The sequence below is a fragment of the Vulpes lagopus genome, chromosome 19 (genome assembly GCF_018345385.1).
Source record: "Vulpes lagopus strain Blue_001 chromosome 19, ASM1834538v1, whole genome shotgun sequence".
Classification (NCBI taxonomy): Eukaryota; Metazoa; Chordata; class Mammalia; order Carnivora; family Canidae; genus Vulpes; species Vulpes lagopus.
The window spans coordinates 50,774,960-50,795,476 of record NC_054842.1 but is presented as its reverse complement, the minus strand read 5'-3'; the positions used below and the strand labels follow the sequence as shown (position 1 = coordinate 50,795,476).

The 20,517-nt window shown below is 46.6% G+C and overlaps 1 protein-coding gene across 3 annotated transcripts in view; it reads right to left on the bottom strand.

Annotated features, from left to right (window-relative positions):
- KCNAB1 (potassium voltage-gated channel subfamily A regulatory beta subunit 1) overlaps nt 1-20,517 on the bottom strand; it is a 340,450-nt gene that overhangs the window by 84,041 nt on the left and 235,892 nt on the right. For all 3 annotated transcript variants that reach the window (XM_041734022.1, XM_041734025.1, XM_041734026.1), the window contains one exon: nt 20,447-20,490. In XM_041734022.1, the coding sequence (XP_041589956.1) occupies nt 20,447-20,490 (44 nt within the window). The remainder of the gene's footprint in view (nt 1-20,446; nt 20,491-20,517) is intronic.

Below are 20,517 nucleotides of genomic sequence, written 5' to 3'. Positions count from 1 at the left end.
AAGAAAACTGCTTTGCACATGCATGCCTGTGCACACTGCGTGCACACTCACTCCCCCCTCCCCCCACTATCTCAGTTACTTAGTTGCCTTGTTGGTGGTTTACAGGACGATTGCTTCTTGTTATTCAGGAGATATGTTGTTTATCATTTAATAACCTCCTTGTTTGAGTATGAAGAGATATTTAGACATTTAGGTGTAATAATGTTCGTTCAAGTCAGCTACCTCACTGGCCCTTTAACATCCAGATTATCATAATGCAGTTAATCAAAACCAGGATATTTTTTAAAAAGCAAGATATTAACATTGGTACAGTACTGTTAACTAAATTGAAGGTCCCTTCTGAATTTCAGTGTCTTTTTCTGTCCCAGCATCCTGTGCAGGATCCAACATTGCATTTAGTCATAATGTCTCCTTAGTCTCCTTGGATCCATGACAGTTCCTGAGTCTTCCCTTGTCTTTCATGACCTTGACATTTCTGAAAAGTACTAGTCAAGTACCTTGTACAATGTCCCTCAACCTAGGTTTGAACATTTTAAGGTTATAGATTTGGTGACTTTCTTTTATATATTGGAGTTTGACCTGCTTACAGTTTGAGATTTCTTTAATAACTATTAAGAAGGGAATGATTAATGCAATTGTAATATTTATTATCTATTTAATATTTATATATGTAATATTATATATTTACAGTAACTTTTTCTGTACTCTTTCATTCAACTAGTATTAATTGAGTATACCACGTACTTAATTACCAGAATACACCATTGAACAAAACTAAAAATTATTTCTGGAGATTTATAAGGAAAAATGAAATAATAAGAAAAATTAAATATACAATACTTATTTATGAATGTTAATTTTGTTAGTGAAATATAAAGTACATAGTGCTTACTGATGAATGTTAGAGTCATTTTTATAAGGTAGGGCTAGGGTATATGAAATGTCAGGGAGTGAGCGTTGAGATTTTAGATAGGGTGGCCAGATGAAGTTCACAAAGACAGTGGCTTTTGAGAAAAGATCCAAAGAAAGTAGAAGAGCTCACCATGCAGCCATCTGGAGGAAGAGTATTCCAATTTCAGGGTGAACTGTGCGGAGCGGGGCTTGTTGCATGTTCAGGGTCAATGAGGAGGCCCATGTGGGCAAAGAAGAAAAAGTGAGGTCCAAGGAGTCAGAGAACAAATCATGTAGGGTCATTAGTCTGAGTCTGAAACACCGAGCACCAATTAGGAGGCTGTTGTGATAATACAGGTGAGATAGGACAGTGGTTTGGTTTCAGATTGTAGTAGTGAGGATGGTGAGAAGTACTTGAATTTTGGATACTTTTTGAAGGAGAGCCTATAGGATTTGCAGATTAAAAGGATGTGGAGTATGAGAGAAGGTGAGACTTTAAGGACAACAGCAAGGTCAAAGGAAGAGGAGAATGTGGATTTAACAATTCTTGTTTTGCAAGTAGAGCACATGTCAACTCTAGGTAGTCAAGGCTTGCCAAATGGCCAAAGGGTATTTACTGTAGAAGTGTGTAGAGTTACTAATCTGTTACATCACTGAAAGTTTACGGTTTGAGATTCAAACCCCAGATCTCATTGACCTTAGACAACTCACTGGGCAAAACTAATGTGTTCACTATCTCATTTGTATAGAATTATTCCTAGAGAGGGGTGGAGTTGGACGTAGGTGCATCCCCCCAAACCACATTGGAAAGCAAGAAACCATGTGAGTCCAAGACTGATATGGAGGAGGGGGGACTAAGCTATTAGCTATCACCTGAGATCAGGTCCAGGGCCTTACCCAGCGTGCACTTTCCTGTGTGAGCTTTGGGCTGAGTCTTCTGGGAATGGAACCTTTTCTCATGTCCTTGTCCCTGGGAAATACCACTTATTGTTCAGTATCTAGCCTCAGAATTCAGTGCTGTGGGACACAGTTCCATAACACTTCCCTTGATGAGTCAGAATGAGTATTTTAGTGTTTTGGGTCCCGTTCCAACCTCTTGATTTCTAGTTTCCTTACACACAAAATTTGGAACTTCAAGCTTCCTTCATCTTTATGATTTTATGATTCTGTGGTTGGATTTTGAGGGGAGAAGTCATCACCCCATTCACTCTTCTCCTGCCACTTTGAACAAACCAGTCTTACTGTACTGACAACATTGCTTTTGTACCTAGCTAATTTATTTTCTCATAGGACTTTCCCATCAATTATCCTGAGGGCAAGGACGAAGTTTAATTTTTTAATCCTAGCCACTGAAGTGGAGCCTGCATACAGTATGTACTTAATAATCCATTTGTTGAATCCATAAATAAACATTTTAAAACCATGGACATTCCAGCCCTAGTAAGAAGGGGGTCTCTAACCCAAGAACATGTACAACATGTTGGTTGCTTCCCTCACTCACTACCCTGGATGAGTGGTTTTCAGTTCTGGCTGCACATTTGCATTGCCTGGGGAGCTTTAAATGGTGGCCTTTCATGGTCCATCACTGGATCAGTTAAATCAGAATCTCTGGGGACAAGACCTTGGCATCAGAATTTGTAAAAGGTGCTGAGATAATTCCAATTGCAGCCAGGGATGAGGACCACAGTTCTAGACTCTTCCCATGGTGAGATTTTAGTATGTCCTCCTTTTCTTTATACCTGTGTGGCTGCTACAGATCAACTAAATACTGATCTGTGTCTGTGTGCCTGGGATATGGCTCAAGATCCTGTCTTGTTCCAATGGCGCAGACAAAACGTTCTTCCTTGTTCTGGTTTTGCATCTGTTGATGTTTTCCACAGAGCCTGGCCCTTATTTTTGGATCCAAGCTGCAGCCTGGTTTTTCATTTTTGGCTTCTAGTGTATTGCTAATGAGCATCTGGCCCAAGTTAACAAATATGATAACAACTTAGCCTTTTCTTTTTTGATTACCTCTTCTTGCAAGAACCAGTAATACCACTCCAGCTCTGGGGAAAGCGGGAGGTTGAGGGGGTGCTTTCACACCTGCACTTTAATAAATGAGCTTGAAATAGCACTGAAAGTAGGTAAGGAAGTGGTAAAGGCCATGTGGAAGAAAAGTGGGCTTTCAGGCAGGTAAAGTGCAAGTAGTATTCCCATTTATAGGCAACTCTGTAAGATCTGAAGAATCTCCATATTTTATAGATGAGGAAGCAGAGTGGTAGAGAAGTATCTTTCCACAGTTGGTTAGTTGTGGGGTGTCCAATGCCATGGTCTCTCCCAGCCCCATGCTGCTTTCTGGTAGTGATGCCTCCCCCCAAGGTCCCTCTACTCTGTTCCAGACTAGTGGTATGTATAGTGTGTGCTCTAAATGCTTGTAATAATACCCCGCTTTCATAAAACAACCAAGGTTCTTTCCTTTGCCAAATGCCTCCTCCACTGAACCTTCCTTATAAGTTTTTCACCAGTTTCTGCCCCCAAATTGCCACATCTGTGAAGAATGGCATACACATGCCCCCAGTCTTCTGAGCCACCTACATGGTCCCACGTTTTCTCAACTCAACCTGAGGACAAGTTTTAACTTGTTTTCCTATAAGCCCTCACACACAGAACCTTTCTGGGCTTTAAGCTCTCAAAGCCTTATGAACCTTAGCGCCAAGGCTAAGGGCCAGGCAATAATGAGGTGTGCCTGTGGTTGAAGGAATTCTGGGGCAGGGTGTACCGGCAGGCAAAGCAGTGGCAAAGGGGAGCTGGTCTTAGACTAGGGCTAGGTTGGACTTCCCAGAAAAACCTATGAAAAGTTGAACCCTCGGGCTTCTCTTAAAGCCTATGTGTAGCCTTGAAGTTGTGAGGGTTAAATGGCTAGAACTGACATTAGGTTCTTCATGATCCTTATTAAAAATGTACAAATATTTGATATTTTCCTTCTTTCTTTGATTTAAAGTTTTATGTACTTCAGTGTCAAGGGATACTGCTAGGTCCACTCTAAGATTTGTTATAGGGCAAATCTGCCTGGAACCATTTTGTTTTTGTTTCTCCATGAATCTGATCAGTAAAAGTTTAAAGACAAGAATGTAGCGGTGGAAGTATTGGATGCAGGATGGGGGCATGAAGTTTAGAAGAGGCAGCTTTGCATTATAAGGCTGAACTGTGGGGTTTACATTACTTAATGGGCTGTTGTGAACATAACATAGGAATGAAATTTCACTGCCCTACATCTTCCATCAGGAAACAATGACCCACTCCCCACATTTAGATGTCTGAGTGATACATAGTAAGAAAACACTATGGAGGTGCCTGAAAAAGTTAAAAATAGAGCTACCCCTTATGATCCAGCAATTGAATTACTAGGTATTTACCCCAAACATACAAATGTAATCATCCAGAGAGGCACCTGCACCCCAATGTTTATAGCAGCAGTGTTCACAGTAGACAAACTATGGAAAGAGCCCAGATGTCCACTGACAGATGAATGGATAAAGAAGTTATATATATATATATATATATATATATATATATATATATATATATATATATATATATATAATGGAATATTACTCAGCCATAAAAAAATTAAATCTTGCTGTTTACAATGTGGATAGAACTAGAGGGTATTATGCTAAGTGAAATAAGTCAATCAGAGAGAGACAACTATCATATGACCTCACTCATATATTTAAGAAACAAAACAAAGGAGTGTAGAGGAAGGGAAGGAAAAATAAAGATGAAATCGGAGAGGGAGATAAACCATAAGAGACTTTTTTTTTTTTCATAAGAGACTCTTAATCATAGGAAACAAACTGAGGGTTGCTGGAGGGGAAGGGGGCTGGGCAAATGGAGTAACTGGGTGATGGACATTAAGGAGGGCATGTGATGTAATGAGCACTGGGTATTATATACAACTGATGAATCACTGAATTCTACCTCTGAAACTAATAATACACTATATCTTAATCGAATTTAAATAAAATTAAGTTAAAAATAAATCCATAGCTTAAGCTCCTTAAATTTCCTTACCTAGATATGACTCCCAAATTGATTGATTTAACACCTTGAGCCTATTAAAAGGTAAAGCCAAGAAGATTCTTAGGTGAGTTTTTTTCCAGTATGTTTTTTGTGCCCACACTATTGAAGTGAATATTATAATTTTTATAACTGGAAGCATTTAAAAAAATCATTACTTCACTGGGAAATCCGTTCATAAACAAGGATTTCAATAAATTATAGCTCTTCCTCCTTCTTGAACACGAAAAAAAAGTGTTTATATTTTGTTAGTATTCTATATTAAGTTTCTTGGTTAAAATTCCTCATATTTTCTCATATTGATAATTACATGAAAAGATTTCTTCTGGTGAAGTTTCCAGGGCACTTATAACCACCATGTATCATTCATATACCTTATTCATTTTATTCTTTGGAATAACTCCTGTAAGAGATATACAGACTAGTTACTATAGGTGAAATTAATAAAAAAAAACATAATAAAATTAGATTAATTATCTAATTTACTTTTAAAAAATCTAATAAAATTAGATTTCTACTATGGGACACCACGGCTAAATGGCAGTTACATTTTTTTTTAATATAGATTATATATATTAATGTTATATATACAGAGATACATAACTATTTTTTTGGATTTATCTTTTTCTTTCCACAGAAGTTACTATGAATGAGAACTCTAGAATATAAAGAGTTCTATGCCTATATGTAGATGTAGACATATAGATATGTCATCTGTATCTATATTTATCTCTATTTTTTAAAATTTATTTTTTGCCTTTCCACAGAAGTTACTATGAATGAGAACTCTCTAGAAAACACTGCTGTCAAGAAGTCTGAAAGTTGTGGCCTCCTTTATGTTTTACTTCTAAAAAGTTCACATAAAATCTTTATCTTAGGGATATATTTCCTTGATAGTGAGTTCTTGTCCTCCCCAACAGTAAGTTTTGAATAACTCTGGTGTATCTGTACATAAAAACCATGAGGTGTGTTCAAAGGACTATCAGGATATGCTAGAAAATAAATTTAATTCCATGGTGAGGCAAAGAAACTTTTAGTGAAAATAAGATGAGGGTAATACATTGTAATAAAGAATGAAAAATATTTTATGACAGTCTTCAAATTTTACGTGTTGGACTCTGAGCTTGATTTTATAGTATTAAATGTTAATATTTAATATTTTAATTATTTTAATTAATATTTAATATCCCTACTTCCTAATGAAAGTAGGAATACAAAATGACCCACTTATTTTTTTTTACTAAGTTTTGAAATGTTGAGAAATTAAAACTTGAGGAAATATGTAAGGGGTAACTTAGGAAAATTTTAAAGATTAAAAAGTCCCCAACCCGGTTACACTCAAATTAACGCAGTTTCAGAGATTTATGGATTTACATAAAAATTAGCTTATTTTACCTATGCCTGATGGTTACTGTCTTTTTTTCCTTCAACCTATAACATCCTTTTCTTAATGGAAAATTTGTAGCTGTATCAAGTGGATGGAGTATTTTTGCATCCCCATAGAACTGTGCATGGAAGTTTTTAATGCACTTATTTTCTAAGTGGCAGAGATCTTCCTTTTTCAGAAGTTATGTATAGAAATTTATGTTAAAGAAGAAAAATGAAGCAATACTAAATCAAAAGCATGTTGCTATATTTGTAGTCTTACGAGATCCCATTTAATCCAAATTCTACAGAGAGTCATTCTCCTCTGAAATGGCTTTTTATACAATACTATAAAAAAGTAATTAGAGTATGGGAGAAGCCTGATCTGGACACTGATGTTCCCAGCCAGGCTTTGGCTTTGAGGTGATGGCAGTAAAGCCTGCATAGTCCCAATTTTACAGGAATGGAAGTTTCCTAAGATACTATATGAAAAGTCGTCCAGAAATTTAGGTAACCAGAGATACCAAAGAATATAAAAGTAATATTTTCTGTCAACAACATTTTGGAATATTCTCAAACATTTGAGAATATGTCTTGAGACATTTTCAAAACTACTAACATTTTCAAAACTAGCATAATCTGTCTCCCCAGAGACCATATAAAACTCAGCACATAGGAGGAGCTTGTTAAGTGTTTCATTACCGAATGAATCCAAGAACAGTGGACAAGAAATGATCAGTGTAGAAGTAATGTTCATTAAACTTTTTTATTGCCTGCTGATCTTTTTTTCACTAATTCCTTGCTTGGTAACAAATTAGATTCCAGCTATGGCCTTTGTGAGTTAGTAGTCTGGGTATCCAATAACCACTGCTCTGATATGTATATGAAAGAACATTCCAGAAGCAGGCTGGAGGTTGGCATGGGTCTGAGAACCATTATGGTAGGATAACACTTGCATTTGCCTTCTTAAGCACTGATAGTCTCGCTACTCTTCCTGAAGCACCAGGGGCTCTGGTTTCAGGGAATATGGAGAGTATTCCCAGAAGAAGAAACTGCTCGGGGAGCAAAAATATCTCCATGGTGACTTTCCATCTTTGGTCATTTTGTGATTAGTTAAGAACCGTAGGGAGTACTCACTATGAAGGACTAGAACTGTCTACTAACTAGGGAAGAATACATCATCTTGGTGAAGAATGTGCCACCAAAAGATCTGATGAATACAGTGCCTCATGGTTCCTGAAGGTCAGGTGGAGATCGCTGCCCACGCTCCACAAGGATAGGGAAAGATCCATCTTATTTATCACTGTCCCTCCTGTACTGAGATCAGACCTCAAGTTTGCAGGTCAACTCTCTCTTGGGTCCTGAAATGATTTCTCTAATTTTTCAACAATCCTAAAGGGTAGGTGCTCTCATTTCCTCTCAGTTACACCTGAGATTGAGTATGTCCATGGATAAATAGATTCAGCTTGGAGACTTTACTCGTCTCTACAACGAATGATAAAACCCACTCCAGGATTGCTGTGAGAACTCGGTGAGATGACAAAGCCAGCCAGTGCTTTTTGAGAACTCCTATCATGCCAGGCACTGTGCTACATACTTTATAGACATTATGTCACTTGAAACTCATGACCACTCTGTGATTTGAGTTTATTTGCTGGAATATTTGAGCCAGGATGTGAGCCCAGGCATTCTGGCTTCACAGCCCACGCTCCTAATGATTTCAACAGCATATATCCAGTGTCTAGCACAGTGCTACGCATACAACAGATGCTCACTAAATGTTACTTTCCTTCTCATCTTCCAAAGAGATAATATTTGAAGCACCAGAAATTCCATAAGAAGATAAATGACTTTTCCAGAGACTGCAGTGAATGCCAAAGCCAAAATTAGGATGTATCAATTCTAACAGTATACCCGTCTTCACAAAGCTGGGGAAAGTTTATAATTTACTTTGGATTTTTCTGAAGTGACCCAGGGAGAAAGGTGAATAGGCTAAAATATTCCAAAAATGCCACAAAATTCTGAATTTTAATTGGGGACCAAAGCTAAATGAAAAACACCAGACACACTAAAAGCGTCCATGTTAAATGCAGTCACCTGATGAGCAAAAACTTTGGGCAGTGAGCTGGGGTTGCCTCAACTGTTCAGAAGCAGAGTTTGGAGCTTTGTCCAGGCCAGTGATCCTCAACTCTAGTCCAATTAATAGGACCACTGGGGAGCTGATGCCCTGCTCCTCTTCAGTCAGTCTGATTTAGTTGGTCTGAGGAAGAGCCCAGGCACATATTTTTTTTTTTAAACTCCTATGTGACTATAATGGCCACCAGAGACTAAAACTAGTCCAGGCAGCAGTCAGGGACTCATTGGAATGGACTCGATCCCTCTACAACATGGGCCCAGTATGACATCAAGGCTGGACCCAGAGAGTGAAGAACAACTCAACAAAGGTTGAAGGTGGCCTTGATCCCAAACTCAAGACTGGAATGTCCTGCAGGGTTTTTAGCCCTCATCAAACAAAGGGTTACAGACTATTCTTTCAAGATTCTCTCTTTGGTGCTTTGCCCTTCATTTTATTAGTACTATTAACCTTGTGCAAAAAATCCCAGTGGCAGTAAATGACTGTAGCAAAAATAGCTTAGTGGAAATAAAAAAAACGGGTGGAATAAGAAAAAAAAAAAAGCATCAGCAGTCTTGTTTTCTGGGACAAGATGACAAGGGCCACCAATCCTGATGGAGCAGGGTGCAAGTGAGACACATCAGTCTGATGGGGTCAAGGCAGGATTTTTCCCACTGGCGCCGTGTACAAAGATTAATTCAATATGGAGATCTGACAGCTTACCAGAAGCCTAGGCAGAGGCGGGCTACTAGGTCATTCTGCCATTCTTGCATATATTATTAAGTCTAGACAACTCTTGATTTCCCTTTAATAGGTTTTCATGCCTATGGAACCCATATTCAAACAGAAATTTGAAAAATTCATTTCAAAGACAAACATGAACACATTTTCAATTTTCGGTGTCACCCTTCCCGGCAGAGGGAACGGAGGATCCGCCGTCTCCTTCGTATGGCTCCGTGGGGCAACTGGAGGCTGACACGGCAGCCACTGATCCACCTGACCGAGATGCCAAGGCTTCTCAGGGTCACACTGGGGTAGGAGCTACCGACATTCAGCACAGCTTGGATGTCGCAAACTCCAAAGTATAAACCTGAAATTTTTTTTAAAAGGATTCTTGGCAGGCCGTGGCTAGTAGTGGGAACAGTTGACAGTGTCGGAGGAGTGGAAAGGGAAGGCCACAAGGTGCCAGGAAATGTAGATGCGACCGTGCAGCCGATTCTGTCCCTGATTCCTTCCTTGACCCCCAAGGTGAGGATGGCCCCGGGACCGGCTCTAACAGCCGCCCTTTCCCCTCTCTTCCGGCCTGGCCCCTGGCTCCTCCTCGGGGACCTCCCCGCACCGACTCCGCCTCGCTCCCGGGTCGGCTTTGCCCGGATTCCGCTTTGTTCTCTGACAGGCGTTCGAGGCCACGTCAGCTCCTTCCGGTCCTCCTTGCCTGATTGTTCTCCGCCTACTTCTTTTCCATTTCTCTTTGGCCTTTAACGAAACGTATCGAGAAACTAGACCTCCCCCTTTTTTTTTTCTTTTTACCCAATCTCTAGAACTTTGCAACTCCGTGCGCTGACACCTCCTCAGGGTCACTTTCCTGGCGTTTTGCCTTTAAAGACCTTTCCTTCTGTGTCGTCCTCCCCTGTCGCCAGCCGGTCAGGCCTCCGGGCCGCGGGCGTGCTGCTGGGGCTGCGCGGCCACCGGGCTCCGCTGAGGGCGACGAACCGGTACATTGACCCTTCGGCGACGGCGAGTCCTGGAGCTGTGCCCTCGCTCCTGCTCCCGCCGCCCGCCCGCCGTTGGCCCGCCGCGGTGAGCGTCCGGAAACGCTCCCGGCCCGGCGCCTCCCGGTCGCAGAGCGCACGCTCCGGCGCGCGGGGCCTCCGGGCCGTCCACCGTGCGCAGCCCGCTCATCCCGCCGTCCGGAGCCGCTTCCCACTGACCCCGTCCCCACAAGCGCGATCCGGGCCCGGCCTCCCCACGGCGCCGGTTCCTGGGGCCCCTGCCCTGCCGCAGCCCTGGTTCGGGGCTGGCACCTCCTGCTGCGAGGCGCCCGCCTGCGCGACAGCGACCCCGGGTCCGCTGCTCACACCTGTCAGGGCCGCACGGGGCGGGGGGGACTTGAGGCGGCCGGGCGGCCTGACGGGGGCTGAGGGGGACTGAGGGGGGCTGAGGGGGCCTGAGGCGGCCGAGCGCCCTGAGGAGACCTGAAGGGGGCTGAGGCAGCAGAGCAGCCTGAGGGGGGCTGAGGGGACCTAAGGCGGCCGGGCGGCCTGACGGGGCCTGAGGGGGGCTGAGGGGACCTGAGGCGGCCGAGCGGCCTGAGGAGAGCTGAGGGGTAGGGGCTTGAGGAATCCGAGCGTCCTGAGGCGGCCCGAGGGGGGCGGGTGGGCTGAGGGGGCCGAGCGGCCTTAGGGGAGCTGAGGGGGCCTGAGGGGGGTGGCTTGAGGCGGCGGAGTGGTCTGAGGCGGCCCGAGGGGGCCCTGAGGCTCCGGGCGGCCCTCCCGGGGAGCAGCTGAAGGAGCGTGGCCGCTGTGCTGGGCCCTCGGCCTGGGCCCGGCGGTGGCGTGAGAGCAGCGGTCACACACGGAGCCGCGTCCGGGGCCTCTCAGGACGCGCGGCCTCCCGGCTCCCGCCACCCTTACGAGGACGGGCGGCGGCCGAGCGGGCGACACCTGTCCGGTCAGGCTGAGGGGCAGCGCGGGGGGCAGGCGCCCGGGAGGAGGCGCCCGGTGCCGGGGAGCTGGGCCCGTCCCGCGCAGCCCCCGCCCGCATCCGGGCCTCCGTGGCGATTGTCCAAGGCGGCTGTCCCGGGAAACGTGACCGGCCTAAAGTGCCCTAGTTTATATGTCTACTGTTCATGCGGTATTTACATTTCGGGGTATTTTGGTTCTTAGGATGCCCCGCACCGTGCCGAGGAACTGGTAGCCTAAGGGAAGGAACTGGACTTGTACATGGTCTCTCAGACGTCTCCGAGGCCCTCGACAGAGACTCGTGGGAGAGCAGGTGCCGTGGCTTAGCTGCCACCGACCCTGGCACCAAGACCGAGGCTCACAAAGGGTGTCGCAAAAATGATATCACCATGTTAAATATTTAATGTCATGTTCTCCCAGCGTCAAAATATTTAATTCAGTGAGAGCATCTCTAAGGCAGAGGGAGGCGAGCCAGGAGTACATTCTGCACATACGCAACACATTAAAGAGAAGCCCACACAGTTTATTCTTACGATCACTGCCTGTGCTCTGGAAGCTTCCCTCGATTAGGGAAGGCCACGGAGCAAGACCAGGCCAGGGGGCGGGCGCTGAATGGAAGGAGAAGCGATCCGCCGGCTCGCCCCAGGAGCTCTCCAGAGAAGCCCTGAGGCCAGGCCTCAGCTCCGCAGACTTTCCTCCTGGAGCCCGCGGTCCAGGTGGCGATGCCTCAGCCAGCTCCAGGGGCTAGCAGGGGGGATCATGGGTGCTGGCTCCCCGGGATCAGTCCTTACAAGTCTATCCCCTTCCACCTGGCTGGGGCAATGGCTTCCAACCCCATAACCACCTCGGGATCATCAGTGCAGCCTTGCACCATAAAAACACCTGCACTTAGGGGACCCCTGGGTGGCTCAGCGGTTTGGCGCAGGGTGTGATCCCGGAGTCCCGGGATCAAGTCCCATGTTGGGCTCCCAGCATGGAGCCTGCTTCTCCCTCTGCCTGTGTCTCTGCCTCTCTCTGTCTATCATGAATATATAAATAATTCTTAAAAAAAAAACCCACAAAATATCTGCACTTGGAGTGGACTTTGGGAGCTTCTCAAGAGGTCTGAGTGGAGCCTGGTTACCTGCATTGTTATTTTTTTATTTTTTAAAGATTTATTTATTTGGGGGGTGAGTGGGCAGGGGCAGAGGGAGAGGGAATGAACCCCAAGCAGACTCCTCCTTGAGCTTGGAACCCAACGCAGGGCTCACAGCCCTGAGAGCACGACCTGAGCCAAAATCAGGAGTCGGACGCTTCACCGACTGGGCCGCCCAGGTGCCCCCGCTTACCTACACTTTTAGAAGCACCGCAGGTAATTCTGATGCGCTGCCAGAGCCGAGAAGGATCACCTCTTTAGAGACCCAGCGTAGGCTCTCCAAGGTGTTAAATACCTAACTCTAGGACTTCTTCAAGAATGAGGTGTGAACAGGCTGCCTGAAGAAGGCAGCCTGGCTGGTAGAGGCAGTCTGCTGGGCCCAGGAGTCCCAGCCTCAAGGCGTATGTAAAACAGGGCCCGGGGCCTGGGGTGTTCCTCCTCCTCTTCCTGCTTACACCCCGACTAAGACCAGAGAACAGCCCACACGCCCTTTGGGGTAATGGTATTCTAGATGAGGCTGTGTGTGTGCTCAGCTGGGAAGTGAGCATGTGACCACACAGCCCTTCGTCTGTGCTCCCCCGTATCTCCTGTTTCGTGTGTCACTTCCTAGAACTCTCTGGCTGCTCAGCTGCCACATTCACCCATGTGAGCTCTTAAAGATCTAGCAAAATGCTTTGGTTAGCCTGGGTTCTCTGGAGAAACAGAACTTAACAGTTTTTTGAATTATAATTATTATATATCTTTATATTAAATGTTTATATATTTGATAGTTAACTATAATACATATTTTAAAATATATAACATCTGTATTTATACATAAATTTGTTGTGTGTGTAAATATATGCCTCTATAAGGGGATTTAGTATAAGGAATTGGCTCACGGCATCGTGAAGGCTAAGAGGTCCCGAGCTCTGCCACCTGCAAGAGAACTGATGTGTAGACTCAGTCCGAGTCTGAGGGCCTGAGAACCGGAAGAGCCCATGGCTGCTTGAGTTGTAGGCCGAAAGCCAGAAGGCTCGAGAGCAGAGAAAATAATATTTCTGTTCAAGTCTAAAAGTCAAAAAAAGTCTGATGTTCCAGCTCAAGGCAGGCAGAAGGACGCCCCTCACATTTGAAGCGGGTCCGCCTTGTGGTACTCCCCGGGCCTTGAGCTGGCGGAATGAGGACCAGCCGCCCGCACGAGCGACGGCCGCCTGCTCTGCTCGGTCACGGATCCAAAGGTCAGCGCCATCCCAAAGCACCCTCAGGAGGCTCCCAGAACCACCTCTGACTAAACGTGCAGGTACCCTGTGGCCTGGTCACGTTGAATCAAGCACCACACGCCTTTTTCCTTGCAAACCTGGTATCTGGAGGGAAGCCTGGACACCCGGAGTGGGCAGTGCAGGGCGAGGCCAGCCTCAAACGCCCGCAGGAGCCGACGCCACGTGGTGTGTCGCCTGCCCGGGCGTGGATCGGGCCTCCTGCTCTTTTTTTTTTGTTTTAAAGATTTAGTTATTTATTCATGATAGACATAGAGAGAGAGAGAGAGAGAGAGAGGCAGAGACACAGGAGGAGGGAGGAGCAGGCTCCATGCCGGGAGCCCGACGCGGGACTCGATCCCAGGACTCCAGGGTCGCGCCCTGGGCCAAAGGCAGGCGCCAAACCGCCCCAGCCCAGGCCGGACTCCACGGCGCGGTGTATGCGCTCGAGCCGCCGTCCCTAGTCCACTCTGCGGACAGGCCCCCACGTTGGGCCCTTTCCGTGCCCCACCCCCACCCCCACCCCCTCACGGCGTGTGCGTCGGCTGCTGCCGGAGAACGAGGAGCTGAGCCGGCTCGCCCCGGCTCCTCACGGGTTCCCACTCCAGCTGCAGCGGGCGCCCCTTCCTGCGCCTGCGCCTGCGCCTGCGCCGTTCCTCAGCCACGCTCCGTCCCGTCATCCAGTCAGTGCGCGGAGCCGGGCGCCCCGCTCGTCAGACACCGCGCTCCGCGGCGGGCGCCATGGGACGCAGGCAGCACAGTGGCCCAGTCCTGTCCGCAGGCGGCCTGGGGCGTGAGCTCGGGCTGTCCCAGGCCTCGGAAGCGGGTCACGGCCCTGCTGCCCCTTCCTGCCGAGGCCGCCGCCCCCCGGCGCCGGGTGCCCGCCTCGTCCCCTGCCTGCAGGCCTCTGCGCCGGCTCCAGCCCGCCCCCAGGCGCCTTCCCGGCGGCCCCCGCGCCTGGGCCTGCTCCGCGGCCGCACCTCAGGCTCTCACGAGGCGCCACCGCGCCTGGAAAACATTCCTGGACATGCGTGTATATTTATATTTATTTTTCTTTTTTTGACTGAAAGATGCTTCCCCCCCACCCCCCCTTTCAAAATGGAACCTGAAGCACTAAAGAGAAGGCCATTAAGCCATTAAAAAACACGAGGAGCCCCCGGCCCAGGCTGGGCCCGGCTGTGCCCCGGGTCACGCCTCCACCGCGGCCTCTGGAGCTCCCAGCCCTGCGGCCCGTAAGGAGTCAGCGGTTGTGGGGCCCGTGGTGGCGGGGACAGGCGGGGCACAGAGATCTGAGGGCGGTGACAGCAGCCCGGCGACGCGACGCCGCAGTGAGGACTACGCGCCCCTACACGTCGGTCGGAAGCCACGGCCCACACGGCACCAAGCGGCTCGCACACACCCGGAGTAACCTGCGGCCTGGGGGGCAAGGACGGTCCCCGCCGGCCTGGAACAAATGTGCCTCTGGGGGGTGGGACGTGGGGCAAGAGGGCCTGGCCACGCTCTCCGCTTCGCCGTGAACCTCAAACGAGGTAGAGTCATTGATTACATTTTACATTAAGAAATGCACTTGCGGGCCCCGGGGCCCAGCCGGTTAGCTCCTGCCTGCAGCCCAGGGCCTGGTCCTGGGGTCCCGGGATCGAGCCCGCATCGGCTCCCTGCGTGGAGCCTGCTTCTCCCTCTGCCTGGGTCTCCGCCTCTCTCTCTCTCTCTCTCTCTCTCTCATGAATAAATAAATAAATCTTTAAAAAAATACATTTGCATTAAAAATATAAATTTACTTTAAAATTTGACATTAAAATACACACTTAAAAACTTCATATTTACATTCGTGTTTAGAAAAAGTCGAGCTCCTCTGAGAGAACCTGCAGCGGTGGAAGGGAGGCGCTGGTGTGAAGCAGGTGAGCCTGGTCTGCGACACCCCCCACCTCCCCCAAGCGACCCCGTGGGCCCGGGACCTCCGGGCGTGCAGGAGCCTGAGAGAAATCACGGATGTGAGCTAAACGCGTCAGCCGCACAAGGGGGGCTCTCCCAGTCGGGCCTGCTCTCCCCCGGGCGCGGGCCCCGTGGCTCCTCGACACCCTGCGTTCACAGTGTTGTACACGGACCCCGGGACGCCCCAGGCACCTCCTGCTCCTTGGGTCTCCCTCACGGTGCTGCCTCGGTCTCGAGTGAGTCCTTCACCCTCTTTCTCCATCTGATGACTCCCGTCGGGTCTCTGGGCTCCCGCGGCACCTGCCCTGTGAGGTTGTCCTGAGATCTTCAGGAGACGTTCCTCAAGCTTGGTCCCCCCTGTAGTCTCCGTTCTGGTGTCTGTTTCCACATCCACATGCCTAACCCCTCAACTCCGTGGACAGTGTGAGAGCAGAATCCTGGCTGCTTTCACCTCAGTTTCCCCTGCAACCAGCGAAACGCCTGGCTTCCTAGACGCTCGCTGAGAACGAATCAAGGGACAAAGGGTTGAATACAGAAACACTACTCTTCCCGTCTCAGATGATCCCACATCCCAGTCGAGGGTTTTGTCACTCTTTCGTGGATTTGCTGCTTTCCCATAAGTTTCTTGGACTTCGGGGCTTGCTGGCAGTAGCCAGGGTACTTCCAACCCAGGCCAGCCACAGCAACCCCAGGGGCTCTTGGCCACCTAGTTTCTCCCTCCCCTTCTGCTAGTTGGCAGAGCCGTGTTCCTTCAGAAGTATCTTCGGTTTATCCTCAAGTGTTTCCACCTCTCTGCTCCCATTTACACATGCTCTTAGTTTAGCAAAAGGAAACTTGGCAGGGCAGGAAGTTCTCAGTCTGTCCTGGTCTGGTAGGGCAGAAAGTCAGGACTGTTAGCTTTAGCTCTGACCTCTCGAATATTTTTTTTTTTCCAAGCATTTCAATAAAAGACATCTGTAGTGGTGTGACTGCTTGGTGCACTTAAAACTTAATTTCCAAATCCTCAGTTGAACGTGGGCAATGACTGAGCGGACATCCTAAGCCCGCAGCAGTACACAGGGCTCCACCTGGATGTGAGAGCCGAGGTCCGCAGAGCCTGCCGGGTGATCTAAGGCTGGTGCATCCTTCCTTCCTATCATGTGTTTTGTTTCCTCTGGCTTGCAGAGGCAGCTCAGAAAAGTTCTCAAAAGATGCTTATGCAACCAAGCTTTGTTACCGGTTTTGAATGAAGTCAGCCAACCCCATGAATTTTCTTTGTTTCTTCCTATTTTTCACACAATGTCTCATCACAAGCGTTCAGGCTCCCAGAAAAATGTGAAGGTCACATCAGGACTTGCTACCTCTGAATCAAAGTTTCGTTTCAAGGTTCACCAAAATACTTACAGCAAACACACTGGATTTTTAAAAGACCACAGTCCGACCTCTGGAGACTCATTTACATGCGGGACTTCATAGACACCTGAAGTTTTTAGTTTTAAGGTTTATAGTTTTACCTGAGTTTTCTATATACTTTTGAGTAAATTATTTTCTGCCATAGATACTATGATTTTTCACTATATTTCTTAATTTTCATAAATTACTCTATTTCTTTAAAAAATGTTTAGGATTTATTTATTTATTTTAGACAGAGAGCATAAGTGAAGGGGCAGAGGGAGAGAGAACCTCAGGCAGACTGCACTGAGCATGGAGCCCAATCAGGGCTCGATCTCACAACTGAGATCACGACCTGAGCTGAAACCGAGAGTCCGACGCTTAACCAACTATACCACTCAGCTGCCTGTACTCTGTTTCTTAATCTATATTTATAGGTAATTTCTTGCAATAATAAATTGTGAATAATTATTTGCCATACAGCACATTCTCGAAAAAACTAAGGCCAGACTATCTCTGATAATTAACTTCCACAGTCTTTCAAATACAGGTAAATGGTAACAAGACCAGAGTCCTAAATTAAGCAAATGTCAAATTCCCTTACACTTATGGTGAACGAAGACCACCCTCACCTCCCAAATTATATCATTAGAGAGAATCAGAAAAACTTGGGCATCAATAGCCTTCCGTATCTTTGAAATACAGTGAAAGGAGGCAGAATTAGTTGCTGCTACCTTTTATTCATTCACTACTGTCCCTTCCCTGGTCGCCACACTTTCATTCAACCGGAGCCAAGAAGTCCTCCTCCTGCATCCTCCCCAGGGCCTGCCCACTGCTCTGACTCCCGCATCCCCAGGCCCCCATGTTACAGTCATTTAACCACCCCCTACTCATTCTCTCTCATGCTTTGAAAATTTTAGCTCTGGCTCACTGTCTCTCTCTTCAGTATTAGGCCTTTTTAAAAGATTTTATTTATATGAGAGAGAGAGCAAGAGAGAGCAAGCATGAGCAGGGGGAGGGGCAGAGGAAGAGGGAGAAGCAGACTCCCTGCTGAGTGCGGAGCCCATGTGGGCTCAATCCCAGGATCCTGAGATCATGAGCCGAGATCAAGAGTCAGCCACTCAACTGACTGAGCCGCCCCAGGTGCCCCTTCAATATTAGTTTTGTCATACTTTTTAGTGATTTCAGTGACTCAGTTTCTTGGCCTCCTCCTCTCAACTGATCTTGTCTTCAACACAACCTCAGCTACCTTCTTCTAAGGGACACACCTTAGATTTGTCACTACCCAACACCGAACGCCCATAACCTCAGGTATTCCCTTTGCTAACTTCCACTTTCCATCCTTCAAATTTATTGTCTCTACTGCTCTCGTTCCAACAATCCTTCGGTCCCTCTGCTTGCACCATTCATCAAGCCTCTCCATTTGCCACTGCCCCTCGAACTCCTCATTTTATTCACGGCTCATTTTCCTGGCTCTGGTCATCATTTTCCTCTTTGCTCAGTTTAAACTCTGAGGCCCACCACTACAATCCCCTCTTTCCCTGAACTCTCAGTTTCTTGGCTTCTCGTTTCCATCATATGCCCTTGAAAAGTCCCATCTGCACAGCTGAGCATGGCTGCAGGGAAAACACCCAGCTATGGAGTTGGCCTTACTTTCAATTTATTAGCATGAATCTCGAGCAGATCCAGAATGGCTGTCTTGGCTACTGTGATGCATCCCTCGGACTGTTTACTCTTCTGCTCTCCTGGATGTCCTCTTTCTCATCCAGCTTTCAGCACTTTCTTCCCATCCTCACTAACAGCTGATGACCTTGCTTCTGATTTCCACCCAGAATACAGAAGCAAGAGAAGAGAACTTCTATGAGATCCCACCACCTAACAGCTCGAAGCCCATGTACCCTGGCGGCTTTCATGCTATTGTCTTCTTGTGTCCTCGAGGAAATCATTCTAGGTATTTTTCTGTCTTCTCCTACATCGTTTTTTCCCCTCTCTCAAAAGGATTTCCTCATCAGCAGATGTATAGATATGCTGTCATTTCTTCCATGTGTAAAACACCCTCTCTGACTGTGCCTGCCTATCTAGCTGCCCCTTCATTCTCTTCTTCCTTTCATAGAAGTAGTCATCTAAAGAGTAGCCACCAGCTATTCTCTTGAACCCAATGTGCTCTCTTGAACCCACTCTAATCATGCATGAACTCTTCGCCCCTCAAAACTGATCTTTTCAAAGTGATCAGTGACCTCCCTGCTGCTCTATGATCAATTCTTGATCCTTATCTTGCTTGACCTATGAGCTGCATTTAATAGGGTTGGTCATTCCATCTTCCTATTAAATACTTTCTTCACCTGGATTCTAGGACTCCACATTCTCCTGCTTCTCCGCCTAGCACACTGACTGCTTCTTCTCAGTCTTCTTTATTGGCTCTTGCTCATTTTCCTAATTTCTGAATGTTGGATTTGCCAGGTCTGAGACCATGCACTCCTGTTTTTTATCTATACTCACTCCCATAATGCTCATCCAGTCTTGTGACTTAAACAGCATCTACATGTTGAGGACTCTCAAGTGATCATGGACCTAGCCTACATCTCTCTTCTAAAGTCTAGATTCATCTATCCATTTACCTATTTGACCTTTTTGTCTTGGATATCTAACAAGTCTCTGAAACTTAATACATCCACAAATCAATCTCATCTCCCCCTTCCTAATCTCTCTTTCTTCCTTCTTCTCATTTACTGGCAATTCCATCCTTTCTGCTGTTAAGGCAACCCTCCCCCCAAAAGCTTTGCCTCTTTTGGCCTCCCTTACACACAGAATCAAAGAACCTGCCAGGCTCTACCTTTAAAATAGAGCCATAATCTGACCACTTCTCATCATTACCTCAGCTACCAACATGGTCTAGACTTTCTTAGGTTACAGGAATTCTCATGGTGTTGAAGGGTCCAAACACCAAGGCTGCTCTTCCCCATATCTGGGGAAGATCTGGAAGCCTTACACCTCCTCAAGTCTCACACTCAGATTTTACCGTTTCAGACTCATCGTCATGCTGTTACCATTGCCATCTCTACTTAGTCTTCTTGAAATATTTACATTTTCTGGGGGAAATAATTTATGTATATTATTTATATATAAATTTATATATTTATAAATATTTATATTATAAATAATATTATATATATTTATAAATGATATGTTATATATAATTTATATATATATTATTTTGTCCTGAGAGTATTTAAGATACATTATAAAAGTATATAAAAAGTACATAAAATACACAACAGTGTAGAAAAATAAGTGAGTAAATTCAGCCAAGGGAAAATAAGGATAGAAAAAAATTCAGATGAAGCTACAGGTGACTGTAAGATGCATAGAGTGAGGTTCTTTGCATTTCTACACATGAATAACACATAAATTTCCTCTAAGGTATGCCTTAATATTGGATTTATTTCTGTTTGGTGAGCCGCATAAGGCATCATGAGCACAGTGGCTCTTTGGGCTTAGAGAGGGAGAAGTCTGTGTTGGACAGGAAAGGCTCAGAAGGAGAAGTGGGTCAGGAAGACTCTCTTCACCCTACTGGGTCTCAGCCTAACCCCAAACACTCCCTTGGTGTTCCCCCCAGTCTCTGACCTCCCAGTCCACCCCCACATGATCCCCTGGTACTTACCAAGACCCAAACAAGAAACTCTGAGTCCTGATTTTCCAAGATTCCTAGAATAAAAATAAAGAAACGTGGTT